General features: G+C 40.4%; 1 protein-coding gene across 5 annotated transcripts in view; it reads right to left on the bottom strand.

Annotated features, from left to right (window-relative positions):
• Positions 1-19,169, bottom strand: part of LOC128875378 (teneurin-a) — a 770,168-nt gene that overhangs the window by 260,091 nt on the left and 490,908 nt on the right. For all 5 annotated transcript variants that reach the window (XM_054120900.1, XM_054120902.1, XM_054120903.1 and 2 more), the window contains one exon: positions 16,931-17,006. In XM_054120900.1, coding sequence (XP_053976875.1) covers positions 16,931-17,006 — 76 coding nt within the window. The remainder of the gene's footprint in view (positions 1-16,930; positions 17,007-19,169) is intronic.

Raw genomic sequence — 19,169 nt, 5'->3', positions numbered from 1 at the left:
GTAATTTTTATCGTAAACAGAGATAACCTCATTCAAATTATCAGCCAGGATCGGGGAATTATCATCCCCGTCCTTAAAATATGCATCGTATATTCGACGTTCACTGCGATGCGGGATAATCTAATAAACAAAATCCAATGTGACGCCTGTAGATTGGTAGCACATAATAAGGAAGACTGGAAGGATGGTCTGGCCAAATATAATCCCAGTATGATTCCAAATGATTCGATCTTGTATATCAAGATCTTTCTTGAAATTAAACTATCTGTGAATAATAGCATTATCGGTATTATGGCGAGGAAAGGAAATGAAATTAAAGGAATAAGATTTGGTCAGTTTAAACTTACGAACAATAAAGGACAAGACAATAAAGACCTTTTACCGAAGAAGTAGTTCCAATGTGACGGCTGTAAACTGGTAACACGAAATAAGGAAGACTGCAATGGTCTGACCAAATACGTTCCGAGTATGATTCCAAATGATTCGACCTTGTTTATCAAGATGTTTCTTGAAATCAAACTATCTATGAATAATACCATTATTGGTATTGTGACGAAGAAGGAAAGTAAAATTAAAGGAATACGATTTGGTTAGCTTAAACTTACGAACAATAAAGGATAAGACAATAAGGAGCTTTTGCCGAAGGGGTAGCTTTAAAATAATTCTGGAGACTTGTGGCCCGCTCCTAATAGCTCAGGAGCAGCCCGTCTCGAGAGGCCTCTTCTGCACAAGCACGCCAGGCGTCTGCGATACTGATCCAGGCGTTCGTCCCTCGAAAAAGAGGAGGACCATCTAGCAGCCACCTAGGCAATAAGATTTAACGACGTGGCAAAAGAACAGCTCCCAATGGAGGCGGCTCGTGCGGCACCTCGAGCACGTCTGATTCGAATTTGAGTCGACAAATGGGCCGCGTCGATATCGCGCCGCCACGACGCCACCGCTAGGACGTTTTCGACCGATGTGATGCTCCCCACTGTTCTGGCTTTCGAATCTTTTCTATTTATGGAAAGTTACGGGCTTTAAAGACTCGGGGTGTTGCTGTTCATTTATCTTGACGAATTATAGCCCCAACGCGGATCTATGGGCGGCGCCGCCCTCGAAACTTTCACGACGCTATTAAACGTCCCCTTTTTCATGCTACGGAATCTTTCCTCTGCCTTTGACTCGTGGCCAGCCCGCGGTTTCTTTGATTTACCCAGCGTTACGCAACCAATCATCGGCTTAAAGCAACTCTTCAACGTTTTCTGCGAATTAACGTGACTCTTGGGGGTGGTTGGTCCTTGCACCTTAATATTTGTGGGTAAGGTTAATTGTATTTTGAAGTAGAAGCTTTTGGCTTTAAAAGCATATCATTTGGTTATAAAACGCTTCGAGATCAATTGCTTGTTTTAATATTAACCCTTTGCACTCGGTGTCAATTTGTTACAGAATTTGTAAACAGGAGTCATGTCGTATTACATAATGTAACTTAAGAAGCATGTAATTTACTGTAACGATACTCGAGCTTATATGAATCTTTAGACACCGAGGAACATATTTATGTGAAAAATCAAAATTGTATGCATTGATAGTTTCTATCTTTTAAGTTGCAATTCCTTGTTTACCTTCATAAGTTGCACCATGTAATACGAGATATATTCCCACATCTTACTTTCTTATACAAATGCTCTTTGTCCCTTTTTTAATGAGTAGACTATTCACACATTCTTTTTCCATGTAAGCTCATATTTGTTGTATATATATATACAATCAGTGTAATAAGTATTCGTACTGCATCCCGTTTAAAATAAATGATTCCTGTACGAATACTTATTGCACTGACTGTATCTTAATACATGTACCATATTTTCATTTGATTTTTCCTTATATTTGAATAGAAATTTTCAAAGAATCATACACTTGTACAACTTTTACGCCCCCCATAAGTTTATCCCGTGTAATCACTAATACAATTTGTCTGGACTAACAATGTCGCCTCAGAAGAGACATTCGAGCGCAAAGAGTTAATCGCAGAGTCTTTTTCCATTTTATAATGCAAGACTTCGTTATCAAGATTTTCCTACGCGTCATCCTCAAGCATCCCGGGTATTCTCGGCCCCTGGGCCCTATATTTCAAGTCGTTGGGTGTCCAACAATATTTTTCCGCCCAGTTGCGTTCGCGGTTACAATATCACGTTAAAAAAAAAATTTGTCTGTTCCTTTCCTTCTGTTTTTACTCGACGGGTTTCGTCGGTAGAACAGCGAAACGAGCGGTTAATGCCTCGCGAAAGTTACGGCCAGAAAACGCACTTGTCGAGAAGAATAATGGCGGCCAAGAAGGGAAGCCAGCTCGAGCTTCCCCGTAGCCCCCCAAGCACGAAATAACGCCGCTAATGTATCTTTATAACGCAGGCGAATCGAGTTTTATTATGACTCAAGATTCGCTTAAATATTCGGCGGTATTTCCATTTGACCCTGGCCTGTTGCTACGCAACTCGCGGCTACGAAATCCCAAACCGTCGCAAAAATCGAGGGAGAAGTGCTTGTCTTCCCGCGCTGCGTTCTTTTCGCCTTCATTTAACAGTGGCGGAAGTAATCGGCCGCGAAACGAGGAAAATAATTCGTTCCTTCGCGTTGGAACTTGCACCAAAAGAATACGAGTTTTTATTTAAAATTACAGATATTAAAGCCGCGTTTCCCTAAGTTTCGTTGGTTTAAATTCGAAGGAAATCTAGTTAAAATGTGTGTATGTTGGAGCATTGCTTTCAAGTGATAGAACAAGATTAACCCATTTGCGTCATTAAATCGAATTGAATTCAAACCAAAAATTGCTGATAAGAACGAATTTTCTACTTTTTCTTGTGATGCAAATGGGTTAAGGGGTTTCATGGGGTTTGAGAGTCGAAAAGAAAGCACATTTTCTACGCGTCTTTTCGAATAAAATAGATGAATTATACCATTTTGATTTATTTTGTTAGAAAGAGTAACTTTTGAACGATATTTTATAAATTTTTCATAAAAAAAGTATTCAAAAATAAGAGCTGGTTTTCGGAGATCTTTTAGAAAAAATCAATCAGTGGTCAGGATAACTCATGATAGATTTAACTGAAATAAAAAAACCAAATGTTTTCTATTAATACGTGAGTATAGCTGCTGATTGAACGAAGGATTAAAAAAAAAAATTGAAATTTGAATTTTTCCCACTGTTGTATACAAAACTGTCCGATTTTCTGTAAAATCTGAACCGTGTATTACCTCGTGAAATATGTCGTGATCAAAGAAAAATAAAATCCTTCGTTCGATCACGAGCTATACACACATACTAATAAAAAATGTTTGAGTTTCTCGATTTCAGCTAAATCAATCATGAGTTGTCTTGACCACCGCGAGGATTGAATTTTTCTACAAGGTCTCCGAAAACCAGCTCTTATTTTTGAATATTTTTTCTTAAGAGATTTATGAAATATTCTTCAAATGTTACTCTTTCGAATAACATTCATCAAAGTAATATAATTCATTTATTTTGTTCGAAAAAATTTATAGAAAATGTGCTTTCTTTTCGGCCCTCAAAACTCATGAAACCCTTTAAATGGCTAACAATTATTCTTCTTTCTCGACGAGTGCCAGAGGTGACCATTGGACATCGTCTTCAAATATTTTCCAAACAAATGCCGCATTCTTTTTTCCCAACGTGTGCCAAAACCGCCCGTTCTCGAGCATTGTTCTCTCAAGGCAGATGATAGGGCAGCCGTCGATGTCGCGAAATACCGCAGGAATGCGAGTTTCGCCCCCAACCCTGCGTATCGATTGCTTTCTTTCGCGTTCGTTCCACGTCCGGCGGAACGATAATATTGACTGCGGCAAGTCTTCCGTACACCACGCACGCCCGCGCGCCTCGCACAGTCTCCTCTGGTATTTCATATCGGGTTTCGCGAATCTCTCTCGTGCGCTCACCCTCGCCACCCCGCGACCGTTCCTTTTCCGCTTTTCTTCTGTTCCTTGCGCCATAACTTTTTCTCCCAGCGGCGGCCTCTCGCTGCATACCACCCACCCTACCCTGCCAACCATCCCCCGAACCCTCCCGTAACTCGTCTACCGGCGCTGACTCTTATTCCGGGGCGTTTTGTTGTTCCCACTCGTGCCGCCGTTAAAGAATACCTAACCCAGACCTTCAGTCGATGTGGAACGCACCTTTTCACCCGAAGCACCGTGGAAAACCCGTGAGGAACTCGAGCGGGATCGAGCTCGATCACGCGACGCTTTTCGAGTGCCCACGATGACCGGACTCGAGTACCGGAGGAACTATCGGTACAATGGGTTTCATTAGCCTTCTGAATAAGAGTTTCGTATTTATTATATTCGATGGGAATTTTTCTATTCTAGAGATAACACGAGATTAATTTTAACCCTTTGACGAGAAAGCATTTTTGGGAAATACACATGGGTTTATGCGTATGCTTTGTTCCATAACATAAACAATATTTTATTTCTTATATGTATTTGGCTACATACTTTAATACATAAACTAGTAGGAAATTGTATGTATGGTATTTATGTCATAATTGTATTATATGTATTGTATATGGTATTCATTTTTAGGTGGAAGTGGAATCTGAACATTTTTTATGTTATTATTTGATAAAATATTTAAAACAGCAGAATACAATGTACTGTATCAAATGAGTACTTACCGCCAAAGTATTAAAATTTATTTATTATGCGTTATTTCTCAAAACATGGGTATACGCAGAATGGAACAACGGCACCCATAGATTGCCAGACACTTGTAATTAATGTTATTTCCGTGAAATCTTCCTTTGGAATAATTCGTGACTCAAAAGGCTATAAACTTATCCCTTGAATAATTGCATTCAATTTGAACTACGAGACATTTCGTAGGTGAGAGTGAATGGGTTAAAGCGTAACAGCAGTAATAGAAATGTAATGAAAAATCTCCGTGACCCTAGTGTTAAAGAGAAAAATTTAGAGGACGTAGGCACGATTCGGTCCTTTAATAAGCTATCCGATACTTGGAACAAGCTTTCACAGCTGAGGTGACTTCTTAAACATCCATACTTTCCGTGGCGAAAGCACGTTTACTTCCCCATTGGCTTCCACTCTCCTTTGTTCGTCGCCTCCCCTCCCCCTCAATTCGGAAATACGACGAAAAGTATTTTTCCTTTGGTCCATTGTTTGACAGAGAAGCCCGCAAGCTTTGATCTCGGGACTCCACGATAAATATCTCGGTAATTCGATGCCAGGCCATTAAAAGAAAAACAAAAGAGCCAACCCGAGGGTCGAGTTTTCCGACGGATAATTGAAATTGGAGCTCGCGTATTTTCCTCGACTAACTTCCTTCTGCGCGTTCTCTCCCCGTTACAGGAACGCTTTCCCAAGTTTTTTTCTTTTTGTCTCGTCGACGCACCCAGAGAAATGCAACGTATTATTTGCAACGAGGCTTCGGTGAATATTGAGAAACGTTGTTCCTCAAACTGGATGCATAACTTTTCCTCGAGTATTCCGTGGTATTCTTATTCAATCCTGGCGTTTCTCTTTTTTCTTTTACACTGCGTAGCAGAATTTTTAATTAGATACTTGGTCTTTTGAAAGTTGCTGTGTTGCATTTCAAATGTGGGTGGTGGTTTTACCGGGGAGCAATTAATTAAAGCGAAGAAACCTCCGAAGAAAGGTAGCCGTATTTCGGACTAATTTGAGAAACGAAAGGATACCTTAAGGAACGAAGCGAATGCGATACATTTTCGTAGGCGTTATAAAATTAAAAGAACATTTCAAGATACTGGTTTGAATGTATCGGAATTACCATCAACGTGCTAAGGGGATCCATGATCTCGTTGGAAACGCGGCTGATTAAGCTACCATCGACGTTCAACGCACCTAAATCATCGCGCGATATGTGTTCCACTGGATGAACAGGTTTTTGCGTAAATTGTAATTAACATACCATCAATTATAATTACGAGTGACACGCATGTGGCCAGGCAGATTAATGTTTACGGCCAGAGAGCATTATGGACGCGAATAACGCGAAACGCGATGTCTGCTAAAGTGCAAATCGGGACCGCCGTTCAAAGTATCCGCGGTGTCATTGATAATAACATTAGCGCAAAAGTACATATATCATTACAAGTTCTGTAGATGATCTACATGCTGTGCCACAGATTGAACCAGTAACGCGGTGTTTGATTCACGGTCTGAGTCATTGGTCTCCAACGTGTTTAATGGATTTTCTATTCAATTTTAAAGTTAACACTCAACGAATTAAATTAACGAGTTTTTGAAACATTCAGGAGTGAAAAGGTCTAGTTCGCCATAAATGCAAAGGTTGGAGGAATTATTTTTTAATTTAAGAATGAACGATTTAAATATGGAGACAATTTGTTAAGAAATGCTACCATTGCTACCAAATGCTAAAACTGAAATAATGCTTTTCGCGGAAAGGTCACCTTGACTTCTTTAAATGGCACTATATGTTTTGGACGTCGTAGAGTCGTTGTTGACGTCGAGACGAATTCAATGCTGTATTATACTATGACCTTGAAATGACCTTGAACTCGAAAATTTTGTAAAAACGTAATTTAGTAAATAATTTTTCATAAAAATTACGTTTTCACCAAATTTTTCGAGGACAAGTTAAGGTCTAGCATAACTAGATCACGTCAAGATTAAGCATAACTTAACAGGTAGACTCTGTGTATAACGCACTTACTATGACTAACGAAACAATTTCAAACCTTTCGTTGACAGACATCCCCATCGCGACGGTCGAGTTTAAAATCACCCGAAAGTCTCCATTGTAGTTTGAAACGTGGAAGGATCGAGTTCGGTACGGTTTCCGTTACGGATCGGATACGGTGGTTTCCATATCAGCTTCCCCGATTTCAATTTGACGAATTTGTTTACAATGAGGGAAGGGAGGGAGGAAGGCACGTGTCCCGTTGCGGATTGGGAGTTTTCGTGCAGCAATCGTGTGAACGATCGACGTTCGATTCCGGTTAACTTCCGTCAAAGAAGGATTTATGTCAACAGGCCACGTTCCGTCAGAACGCTGGCTCGATCACGATGAGTCTCACATGCAACACCGCAATTACGCTTGTAATCGGGAAATCCTTGTATTTCAATATTCTCGGGGCAAAAATACTGGCCGATGGCACGTGACCCCGCACGGTCAACGAGCACGCAGTACTAGAAGTGAATTCGTCGCGTGTTCGACGATATTTTGTAACGAAGTTTCCATCAGGGACCACTTTTGATAGCACTCGTGTGCTCGAACACTATTATTTTTACTGAAACACGCGAAAAAAGTGGATTTTTAATGCGACACCCTACAGAAATTGTCTTTATTAATTGTTGCTATGTTTTCAACATATTTCTATTAGAAAATATATAATTTTCTGGGTGGGAAATACAGCGTGCAAAATATTTCGGATTGAGATTTAATGTATTCATAAATTTGAGCGTGTCACACGGAATAATTAAGTTTACCAACGGCTGCGTTAAATAACCTGCTGCTCGCGCTTTATCTGCTCACGAGTTGTAACGAACAACATTAATTACGATCGAGTTACGATTTCATTGGATAATTCGGAAATGGAACAAACGAACTCCATTAAAACGGAATATGTACACAAAACCAGGTGTTACGTTACAAAATTATAAACTCTGAATTATTAATGTTGTTTATTGCAAAAATTGTCCTGACTATCTTAAGATGATCTTCTATGTCACTTAAATCATTTAAGTTAAATGACATTCCACAACACCAAGTAAACCTGGATAGTTGAATAATCGTTAATGGGTTACAATAACTGTTTACGTATCCCCGAGAAAACTGTAATTTCCTAACTCCACTCGGCGCAAGTCCGTGCACGCCAGCATTGACGTGTTATTCAATTTGACACTCGTTATTCGAAAACTCTAATTTTCCACGCGTCGCAACCACGCCGGGCGTATAACATTTCCCGCTTGCAAAAAGCACGAAACATTTTCGCCCCACGTTTCCCTTGACTTCCCGTCTCTCCGGTTTCCGGTTTTTCACCAACCAGCTCTTGCCAGCCGTCAACGCGAACGCGTTAATTTTTGCGCCCCGCCGTCGCTGTCAAGACGTTTTATTGTACCGCGACGCGTAATTAACGATTAGTTATGGAAGTTGTTTAATTACGAATTTAAATTGCCAATATGACAGAGTGTTCACCGAGCGAAAATTAACCGTGGCGCGATTCGACGCTGAACGGACGTCGCTCGCCTAACGAATCCGCGACGTGTATTGTATAGTTTCGCGTGGTGACAAAAAAGCGAAAAGTAGAGAACGAAGTACAACCCCCTCGCGCGCACACCGGTTAATAGGAGAAGTTGCCACGTGGAAGTATTTCGCGCGAATTCGTCCGTCGTTCGATGTCTCGCTTAATTGCTAACCCACTTCCGGATTCGTGTCATCGCGTGACGACCCTTGAACGTCCCCTTCCTCTTCGTGATTCTGTCGCTCCTGCGTCTGATAGACGCTTAATGCTTTCATGCCCGTTTAAACGTACAATCACTCCTTCATTCACGAATTTCTTGTAGGGGAAACGAAAACTCTTCTGACAATGTACAATCGAGGCATTTTGTTGGTTTTCAAAGCACAGATTTCAGTGAAAATTACTTATTTACCAAAGTAATGGAATTCTCTCTTATATCTTTTTATTTTAAACTTGGGAATAATGTACATTCTTTTTTAAAATTTCCGTTATAATATAAATTCAAATAAATATTGTAGAATGCACAAATACAGATGTAGCTTTCATTTAACGGTATATAAAATTAATAAGAAAGAATGGCCAAATAATAATCGTCGGTAATGTTACAATTTTCAAGTGACTGGTGGGGTTAATCGATTTGTGCAGTGAATGGCTCATACAACTAATGCTCAACCACTCGCGCGAACAGCCAATAGTTTGCGAAACATTCGATAGCATTCATCGAATTCGTTTGTCTCCCAATGAAAATGGAATATTCTCAAACTATAGGAAACCGTTTTAAAGAGGAAACTTCCAGCCGGATACCTTACATCCGAATTGTGTAACTATGTGGCAAGTACAGTCGAGAAGCAGTGGTCTGCCACGTGGTCGCGATATTAAATGGAATCTCGGCTGGCAAAACTATTGGGATTTATCTAACTGCAATAAGGGACGAGAGAGCCGTTAACTACGATTGTGATGTTTGGGAAACAAGAATTTAAGGAATGCGTGCGTACGTCGGAGTGACTAAGTGATGGTTACGAGGGCGTGCGGTCGTACGTCTGTTGGAGGCGAGTGTTCTTAAGAGCGTCGAGTGTGCCGCGAGAGCGGAGTTTAGGGAGAAGTTTTAGAGGGTGTAGCCAGCGAAGCGAGTATCCAGAAAGTTTACAGCGAGCGTTTAGGCAGAGATTTAGCGAGAGAGGGTAGAGAAAGATTGGTCTATTTATGTTTATCTCGTGACCGGTCCTCGAAGTATTATATTCGATTTGCACTCTTAAGCCTTTGCACTCAGATGTCTCTTCTGAGGAGACATCGTAAATCCAAGCAAACTTTATTAGTGATTACACAGGATAAACTTATGGGAACGTAAAGTTTGTAAAAGTGTATGATTCCTTGAAGGTTTCTATTCAAATATCACGAAAAATCAAACCAAAATATGGTACATGTATTAAGACATATACATAAAACAAATACGAGCTTGTATTAAATGGAAAAAGAGTGTGTGAATACTCTACACCTGAAAAAAGCGACAGAGAGCATTGGTTTAAGAAAGTAAGATATGGGAACATATTTTGTATGACATGGTGCAATTTTCAAAGATAAACAAGGAAGTCTAAGATTGCAACTTAAAAGATAGAAACTATCAATGCATATCTGACGACTGTTTCACATATTATCACGTATTAGAATTGTATAAAATTTTGATTTTTTATATACATATTTCCCAATGTCTAAAGATTCATATAAGCTCAAGTATCATTACAATAAATTACATGCTTTATAAGTTAATACATTATGTAATAAGACATGACTCCTGTTTGACTTCGAGTGCAAAGGGTTAACAAAATCAGGAAAACTCTGACATTCGATTGGGATCATCGTCAAAGTATCAGGAAAAATAAAGGTTATTTCTGGTACCACTCGAAATTATTAATTTTCGCTCTTTGACTTCGTAAGATTTACGCTTCAGCTTAAGGACCCGATGACACACTTCTCGATGGTAACTTAAACAGAAGAGAAATTACTTGTCAAGCAACTCAAAGAACACAGGTATTGCTTGTTAAGTAACTTAAACAGAACAGATATTGCTTGTTGAACGACTACGAGAGAATGAGGTCTCGATGTTTACAACTGCGCCAAAAAGTAGTTCCTGTACTTAAACTATATTTATGTACATTGATTCTTCTACGATGCAGATGCAATCTCCAACAACAGCTATTGTAAATTGTATTGACGATGAATCCAATGTAAGCTTTATAATTTCAAGTTTCTTTTTACTAATTTTTATTTGAGATTTGTATTCTATATATGTGTGATCAGTTAATCAGGTTAATGTCTGTACACTTGGGCTGAACGATCAAATTCGGCGTTGGTTTCAAGAATAAATAGAAAACAAGAGGAACGTAAACGCGTGAGAGGCGAGCTAAAGCGCTATTTTCTAAACCTAACCCCATTTGAGAACCTATACAACCCTCGTCTCGCATAGTTACCATAATTATTTCTTTCAATGCGCCCGGTAATGTAGAGTTACCAGCGGGAAGCTGGAGCATTTTATTAATTAAACACCTAAGTCGTGAATCGTCGAAAATCAGCAATTCGAAACAAATTCAAAGCAAAAGCCGCTCCTCCAGCCACGCTAAAAGACCAAGCAATTAACGTTCAAAGAATCGCGTAATTAACTCGAACCTCTTCGCTCGAAGGTAACCGAATCTCGCGTTTTCAGTTTCCCCCGGCTCCCTGATTCCCATTGCAGTCAACCTCCATGCGAAAACGAACGACAAAAAACGAAGCCCGCCGCGCTCCAGTCCCTTCGTATACGGAACATACAATACCATTCAGCTCAATTACCCGCGGGGACGGATTCGGTTCAACGCGAATTACGCGACAGAATGTCACGGCGATAATGATAATAATAATAATAATAATAATAATAATAATAATAACACCACTAATACTAATCCTCCACCCCCGGGGGGGGGGGGATTCTAAGCCAATCGCAGTGATGTTTCATCGAAATAATTGTTACCTCAAAGAGTTTAGTTTATGTAGATACTACAATTCTCAATCAAATTAAATGAAATTTTCCGAATTTATTTGTGTAATTTGAAAGTGAGAGGAATATTGAAGATGGACCAACACTGGTGATCCAAACGTTCCAACATTTTTATTTCGAATCAAGATATATTCCTTTTTATTTAATTTAATATATCCTCCACTTTGTTTCAATTCGATCGTTGAAATTTCGCAACATCTCGAAGCCACCAATTCGAGGTTTAGTTAGCAACAACCCCAGGAATTTCGCATACCCCTGAAATGTAAACGTCTCCATTCTCCGTTTCATGAAAACGGTGGGATCGGTTTGTCGCAAGAACGGATCCGCGCTCGAAGGGAGGCGGATGCACGAGTCGCACAAATTGAAGCCGAGATTAAGACGTCTGGGGAGATTAAGGTTTCCAGGTTGATTAATTTAAATAGTACCGACGCGGCGTCGCGGCGGCAGACAAAGACATGCTCGCGGCCGCGGCGCGTCGACGGTGAATACGCGGCGAAGGGACGCATAGTAAACAACTCGCTTTGTAGAGACGGCACAGGAAGAATTAAGGGACGTTACGCGGGAGTTAAATGAAGCGTGTCTACGTTAAACTTTTACAGAGTCGGCGCGGATTACACGACGTCTCAACAACGACGTTCGGCGGACTCGATGAAACAACTACGATTTCGTGGAATTACTAGCCAGAGATGGCGAGAAGAGGATCTTAAGTACTGGAAGAATGAAGTTAGTTTTTAGGGTTCTCTGATGTGAAAAGTTTATAAGGTCAAGTAGGGTTAATTTCGACGAGGAAAACAGGTACCTTGTTGGTTAAAAATTTAGAGCCACTCGAAACAAAAATCGTTCATGATACGGGCTTCTGGATATTCGTGCTTTAATTATAAATACTTGGAATTTAACGTGTTAGAGGTGGTTAAGAATACCTGTTTTATTACTTGAGATACTGACTCCGGTAGGAGTTTACAACCGAGGACTGGTTTTAAAAGAGGCCTTCAGATACCGATGTTCGAGAAAATTCACTGCTGGGAAAAATTCTCGACTGAAAGACTTAAGTGTTGCAGAGCTTAACGCGCGATTGCAGGAAAGAAAGCGATAAAAAGACACGGACGTATCGATGCACACCGTCGATACCTAGACGAAACTTTTTCCCGATATCCCCACTCGTACAATAACGATATGTTTTGTTTTCGAAAGACTCCCCGTTAGCCCAGGAGTCTCGAGAGAAACGATATTGAGGTGGTAAAGATGTGTAAGGTGGAACGATCCGCGGGAGGGCAAAAAGAGGAGAAGAAAAGCCTTTACTCTCGGTCGAGTGCGGACGGTGTTCTTTTAGCTGAATTGCTTCAGTTAATAAGTGATAAATGCCAACGGTAGACGTCTTCTTTGTCCCGGTTGACGGAGCTTGGAAATAAAGAGCGTATCGATCAATCGTTCGTGATGGAAAACCTTGAACGCATCGACATCGACAAACGGAAATTACGCATGGAATTGTTTTCATGGATCGTTTCGACAAACAGATGAATTTATCCTACCCTCGTGGTGATTTCGATCGAAATGCGACTCGCTCGACGTTTTGAATAAGTCCTGTGTTTATTTAATCGCAACGTATTCAACATGTATAACTGCGCACAATTTTAGCGTAAATAGAATATCTTTTTCATATTTTCATACGATATCCTCTGAATTCTCGGTTCTAATATTAATCCGCGTGCCATTGTAGGCAATTCTATTTGCGACGAATAAATATGTTCACAATTAAAATGGAATATCAATTGTTAGAGCGGTTCAATAACTTTCAGAAAAAGAGGAGTGCGACGCAAAAACAGGTGTTCGAAAAGTTCCCTCAGCAAACACAGTTTATATTGTTGGTTTTACTGAAGCTTGCATTACTTATCTCTGAAATATACGTATATCTATAGCTAAACTACTCGATTACAGGTCTTCAATTTTATATTAATAATCGCTTGGTTAACGTTGTATAAAACCGAAAATTATTTCAACTCTTTACAAGTTGAAAAATCCCCCAGATCTAGGGAACGAATGATTCAAAGAGTAATCGTGGATCTTCTTTGCTCGTCCACGAGTAGCTCGGTCAGGGACGGACAATGGACGCAGCCAGCCTTTACTTTCCCCTTGACTCTGGTATTTTTTTCTTCCAAGTCGTGTTCCAGTCTCGTCCGAACGTCGAAGAAAGGAAAGGCCATCCGTGTCACCGGAAACAGCGGGTCAGCGAGACGGAAGGTACTCTGTTGCTGAGGCAACGGAGCCAAAGGAACACGCGTGTCACCCCTAACCCCCGACCAGATCGTTCCCCCCTAGCCTTTCCATCCTTCCTTTCTTTCGCTGTTCTTCCATCCGTCTCTACCGAACTTCTGTTTTCTTTTCTCCGGTACACCGAAGATTGTTAACGACCCACTTCGTCGAAGCCATCGGGTAATGACCATTCATGCGCAGACGTTGTCGTGGAAATTCCTTCTTTAAACGTTTGAACTTGTCCTCGACTTCGGTAAGAAGTACTAATGCCTGTCGTTTGAAAGTCAAATATTCGCTGACGTGAAACGTGAGCCATATCGATAGGGCCGATTTCGTCGGCTAGTTTTACGAATTAATGCTAAGTACTTTGTTGGAACAGTTTTATAGCAGGGTGATGGCGAATAAGTTTGGGCCAATTAGCGTTCATTGTGATTTAGACCTAGTGACATTGCGGTCATATTAAACTTAGGCATGGATGTCGTACTGGTCGAAATTAATTTCCGAAAAAAGAGCAGCGATATATAATGTGCAAGATCACGAAGGATAAACAAGATTTATTAATTCTTTTGTGAACTTTAGATATTATGTTTACACATTAATGTGATTTAACCCTTTGCACTCCGAGTTATTTCGTCACGAAATGTCTGTTTATGTTCAATTTAGATTAAATCTAACCATAATAATATTGTATGAAATATTTGTGCAACCAACTATTCGACGATACTTTAAAAATATCTGTTTAAAACGCTGAAACAACCGAACACGATGCTTTGAAGAATGAAAATTTGCATCTGCCGGGGGGGCCCCCCCCCCTATATCCATAAATATTGATAAACTGCGAAACAGGTTCTGTCTCGTTAATAAAAACGGCATTAATTACATTCCATGACATCGCTTCAGCTATCGTCACGTGCATTTCGACGCCCTAAAAAGTAAATTCGTTACACGAATTCTGTCATAAACCGGGAATATTAATATTTAGTTAGCGGAGTTGGCGATTTGATTATACGGAACGGGACAATTTTTCGCGCGGCTTCGTTAAAGCTCTTCCGCCGGCAAAAAAAAAAAAAATGTATATAAACCGCGCGATTAAGCGCGTCTACTCGCTGCATTCACTTAATCGCGAGTATAACTCCATTAAGTCACTCTTAAATATCACTTAGACGAGGCGCAATTCATTCTTCCTGGTCCATTATTCTCGACGTACTTCCATGCAAATAATAAGAACGCGAAGTTCGTACATCTCAGTGAAAAGAAATTCACTGTAATTCGAGGTTGGAGTAAGTGACGAGTTCTGTAAGGTTTTTTTTTTCGTCGACAAATGTATTTTTTAAGAGATTAAGTCAGTTCCAATAATATCACCGATTTTCGATTCTAAAGGTAATATCGATCTCACCAAAACTGAAACTAGTTCAGTATACGTAAAATATAGATATTAACGAAAGCTGCCACTTCATCTACACGCGAAGTTTCTATATAATACTGACAAAGAAAAATACGTCAGCGAAACTGGAGGGATTCCGTCATCAACAGTTAGAACTAATTGATACCGTTTCGAAAGCGATATAATAGCAATGAAATGTTCGCCACTTTATCTACACGCGAAATTTCAACATAATTCCGTCGGAAAAGAATACGTCTTTGAAATTGGAGCGAACTTATCACTCAGCCTAATGGAATAAAAGTAACGACGCAGAATAAAGAGCAACCTAATTCGATATTTCGTGCGCGTCGTGGACGACGATCGAATCACGAGACGTTGAAAGGTAGAGGGAGACAGAGAGTAGCGAAATACGGTGAACACCAGGACGAGGTTCTAAATATTTTAAAAGTTCTGCTCATTTGAATTGAAACATCTTCGACCGTGCCGCTCCATCGTCCCCTTTCTATCGTCATGGTATTTTCTCTGCGGTTATTGCACTTCCAACCACGTCCACGGTCTATTCAACCGATTGATTTAAATTTTCCAAACTTTTCGCGCGCCACTCCCCTTACAAAGAGCGATGCTAAGCATTTCATTCCTTTTACAGGAATTGTTACCATTACGAGAAAGAACGCTGTCGAAAATGGCCATTTTTCTCACCTCTCGAAACAGGAAATCTTTTACATACTATTATTCAGTTATATTCAACTACCTGCATTACTCTATATTGGGCTAAATTAAATCAGCTTTGCCCTTAAATAAAAACAAAGTATGTGAAATTTTATATTAATTACTGTACGAGTATAAACATTACGTAATATTTTTAATGTTTGACTGTGGGTAAAGCGAGGGTGTAAATTGAAAAACTCTATTTCAATTCCTTTCTTCGTTCGATAATATCTATTTTCTGTTCGCTGGAGCCCGTTTCGCCCGTCGAAGCCATCGGCGCGCGGCAACACGCGGTCAGGGAACTGCTAATGACTTGCTAATTGCCAAAAGTGCTCGGTCCAAGATTTGTAATCGTTAGAGGGACAGCAAACGACAGCCACGCGGTGGATAATGGCACTTCTGCGGCCCGATACTGCGTTTTCCTGTTGTTAATATCGACCGTGAATGAATAAAATATCGGACGAGACATTAGGTGAATACGTATGGAGCATCTAATTGACCCTTTTCTAACGACGAGTCGAAAGAAGTGAGTTCTCGTTATCTAACTTGCAGGCCGATGAAAACGGCCGTTAACAATAAAAAAGTGTTCTATTTTTTAATAGGCAAAATGTGAGTATTGAACGTCAAAAGGAGGTTTCTCCAGAAAAGAAATGATCTCTAAATCTATGTTAATCTATTCACTGCCAGGCAAATTTAAAGCTATTTTTTGCCTTGGGCGCCAAGATTTAATACAGATGTGTAATCTAGGTTATTATTTTTATAATAAAAAGTGATATTAAATTTGTTGTGTTAAAAAGAAGATTTACGATTTCCTTTTGCAATAATTCGTGACTCATAAGGCTATAAACATATTCCTTGAGTAATCAATTTGAATTATGAGATGTCTCGTACTTGACATTGAATGGGTTAGTTACTATAACAAATATTTCAACCTCATAAATACTTAGCTCATCAAGATGTCTAGTAGAAGAATTTTTTTTCGGTCACAGAGGAAATCGCCAGCTCCATTTTCGAAAAAGGAGAACCGGTTGGGTTAACTGCGCCACGATGGACCGTCAATCGCTTAACGCCGCGTTTCGAGGAATAGTCAACACCGTGGTCGATTTTTCGCGGCTTAATTTAACCGCGCGAAATCCGGGCAACTAGGTAAACCGATAAGTCTCGCGGATTTGTCAACCCGCCACGCGAAAAATCCGCTTACGTGATCTGGCTCACGCGGAAATCTGTGTTATTGCCTGCTGGAATATGGATGCGTCGCGACGGCGTTGCGTCCATTCGAGATTTTTGTCCGAGAAATTCGCGTCAGCGTTCACGCTAACTTACCTGGTCACGGTTGGCGTGGAAGCGACCCCTGGAGACCGCGCTGGATAATTCCGTGGACTTCCTGACATCAAATACTCTGAAACACACAGGGAGAAATGTTCTTAATGGTCTGCTGCGCACAGTCGCGTTTAAACATTGAATAATATGGATCATCCTGCGGGCAACGGGTAAAAGCGACCGGGAAATGAATTTTACGAGCAAAAACACGTCGAAAATGTGGTATACAATCTTTTCGTACGAGGCGACGAGTACGAAGAAAATTGATTCTCAAAGTGCTGGAGCGCCAGAGCAGCTAAAAAATAATTTTGTTGAAAACGAAGGAATTATATTTTAAATTTTCGACACACTTTTGCATGTAGAATCAAACTCCCTTCTCCCTTGCAAAATGGCAGAAGTAAATAATTATCTCGCAAAGTAATTCTACATAACGATACAAATCAGCGCTTGACGAAATGTCATAATAGTCGCGAAATCATAATTTCGTTAGAGAATTTAACCATACAGAGTATTTCCTCGTTAGTTCCGTCCCATTAAGATAAAATCGCGAAGTAGAATCTGTTGTCTTCAATTGAAACGTAAGAAGGACCGTAACGAGGAGCACCAGAATCGGTTATTTTACCTGAAACCCGACTCTGGCCGTATTTGCGCCATTATAGATTAACAACGAAGAGCTCCCGTAAAAGTAACGACATCGTAACTAGCGTCTTGTTAGCGCGACATGCGACAGAACCTACGGTGAACTAGGCGATCTTCTGCTAGCTGGGAACTTGACCCCATGTTACGCGCCGAGATAATTGAATTTATTAGGTACAAGTTGCCTGACTTTTGGCGCAGCCTCCACGAATTATCGTTACGTGGTCACCTTTGCACCGCGATTTACGCCGCTAATTTCCCACGCGGGAGACATTTTTAAGAGAGAAATTACTTTCCTAGGTTAGGTCTTTAGAGTAGGTACTGCGGCCACGAAGCCATTTTAACGTGGCCCTTCTCAGATATTACTTCCGAATGAAATTTTTAAGTTGCTGGAGAGTATGTGGGCTGCATCGAGAAATTTTAACACTGGGATGAAAGTAATGTTCGAGAAAGCAAAAGTGGATATAATACAACGAAAAAGAATGGGAGGGACTATAAAAGAATATCAACTCGTGAAGTGCCAAGGAGCGATATATTGCTCCTCCATACATTTGCAAAACGGACCAAGAGCGATATATCGCTGCTCGGAGGTGTAAGTGTTATAACTCATTAAAAAATCAATTTTGCTTTACGAAAAATAAACAGAGCAATAAATATGTTTATTTACAAACGAAATTCATGTCCAAGTTTCTGCGAAAATATTTTCTTTATACAAATTTACGAAATCACAAACTAGTTACTTATTGGTTAGTAATGAGCTTCAACATTTTTAGAAAAAGCATCTACCGCTGTCCGCGCATTGTAATATTACAGCAAAGTCATACTCTCGGTCATTGCTTGAACAAATATTTCAAGTTTATACAAAATCCTGACAAATAACTCATCAAAAGAGTTATTGATTAAAAGCATCTGTGCACAATGTGTACTATTTTTTTCGCTGTATTTACAATTTTAACGTTCAGAAGACCCCAAGGCGTTCGTTTTGCGGAAGAAAGCAGCGAACCAGAGACAGGGATACATCAAACGCTTCGAGTGGTCGCGGAACGTACACGTACACACAAGGACAGGTTGGCGTAGTCGAGCATGCAAACAGAATGACGGTGGCAGCGATGCGAAATCTGCATCGATACGTGTGTCAGCGCACTGACAGGCGGGCTCGTAGTTAATTTTTAAGTTTTCCTTCCCGCACGATGGCAGACTGACGTTGCAATTCAATTCTGCCTTCCTTCGTGCATAGCCTCGGTCCGTTGGCTCGTAACGTCATGCATATTCTAGCTAATGGAACGTTGCGAGCTACCTTCCCTTTATCTGTATAGTTAATGAGTTTATAAGTAATGTAGCTGCTACTGACGTCCTTCCATCGATCGGACCAAGTCGCCTGCCTGTAATTTTTCTTCCGCAACGTCTGGTTTCTTCGAATCCTTTCATGCCTCACGCCGATCGTTTCGAAATCATCGTCTTTCGTTGGATGCTACGCCAGCGATTCAACTCGCGGAGCCTGTTTCGTGGCGTGAAATATTCAGTCGACAGTGGTAACATTGAATCGTGTAATGTATTTATTTATTCGTTTATGTTAATGGGACAACCCTGTAGTGTGCACTCCATT

This window comes from Hylaeus volcanicus, chromosome 4 (assembly GCF_026283585.1).
Source record: "Hylaeus volcanicus isolate JK05 chromosome 4, UHH_iyHylVolc1.0_haploid, whole genome shotgun sequence".
In the NCBI taxonomy this organism is placed as follows: domain Eukaryota; kingdom Metazoa; phylum Arthropoda; class Insecta; order Hymenoptera; family Colletidae; genus Hylaeus; species Hylaeus volcanicus.
Note: the sequence above shows the minus strand (reverse complement) of the source record. Positions and strands in the feature narration are given on the sequence as shown.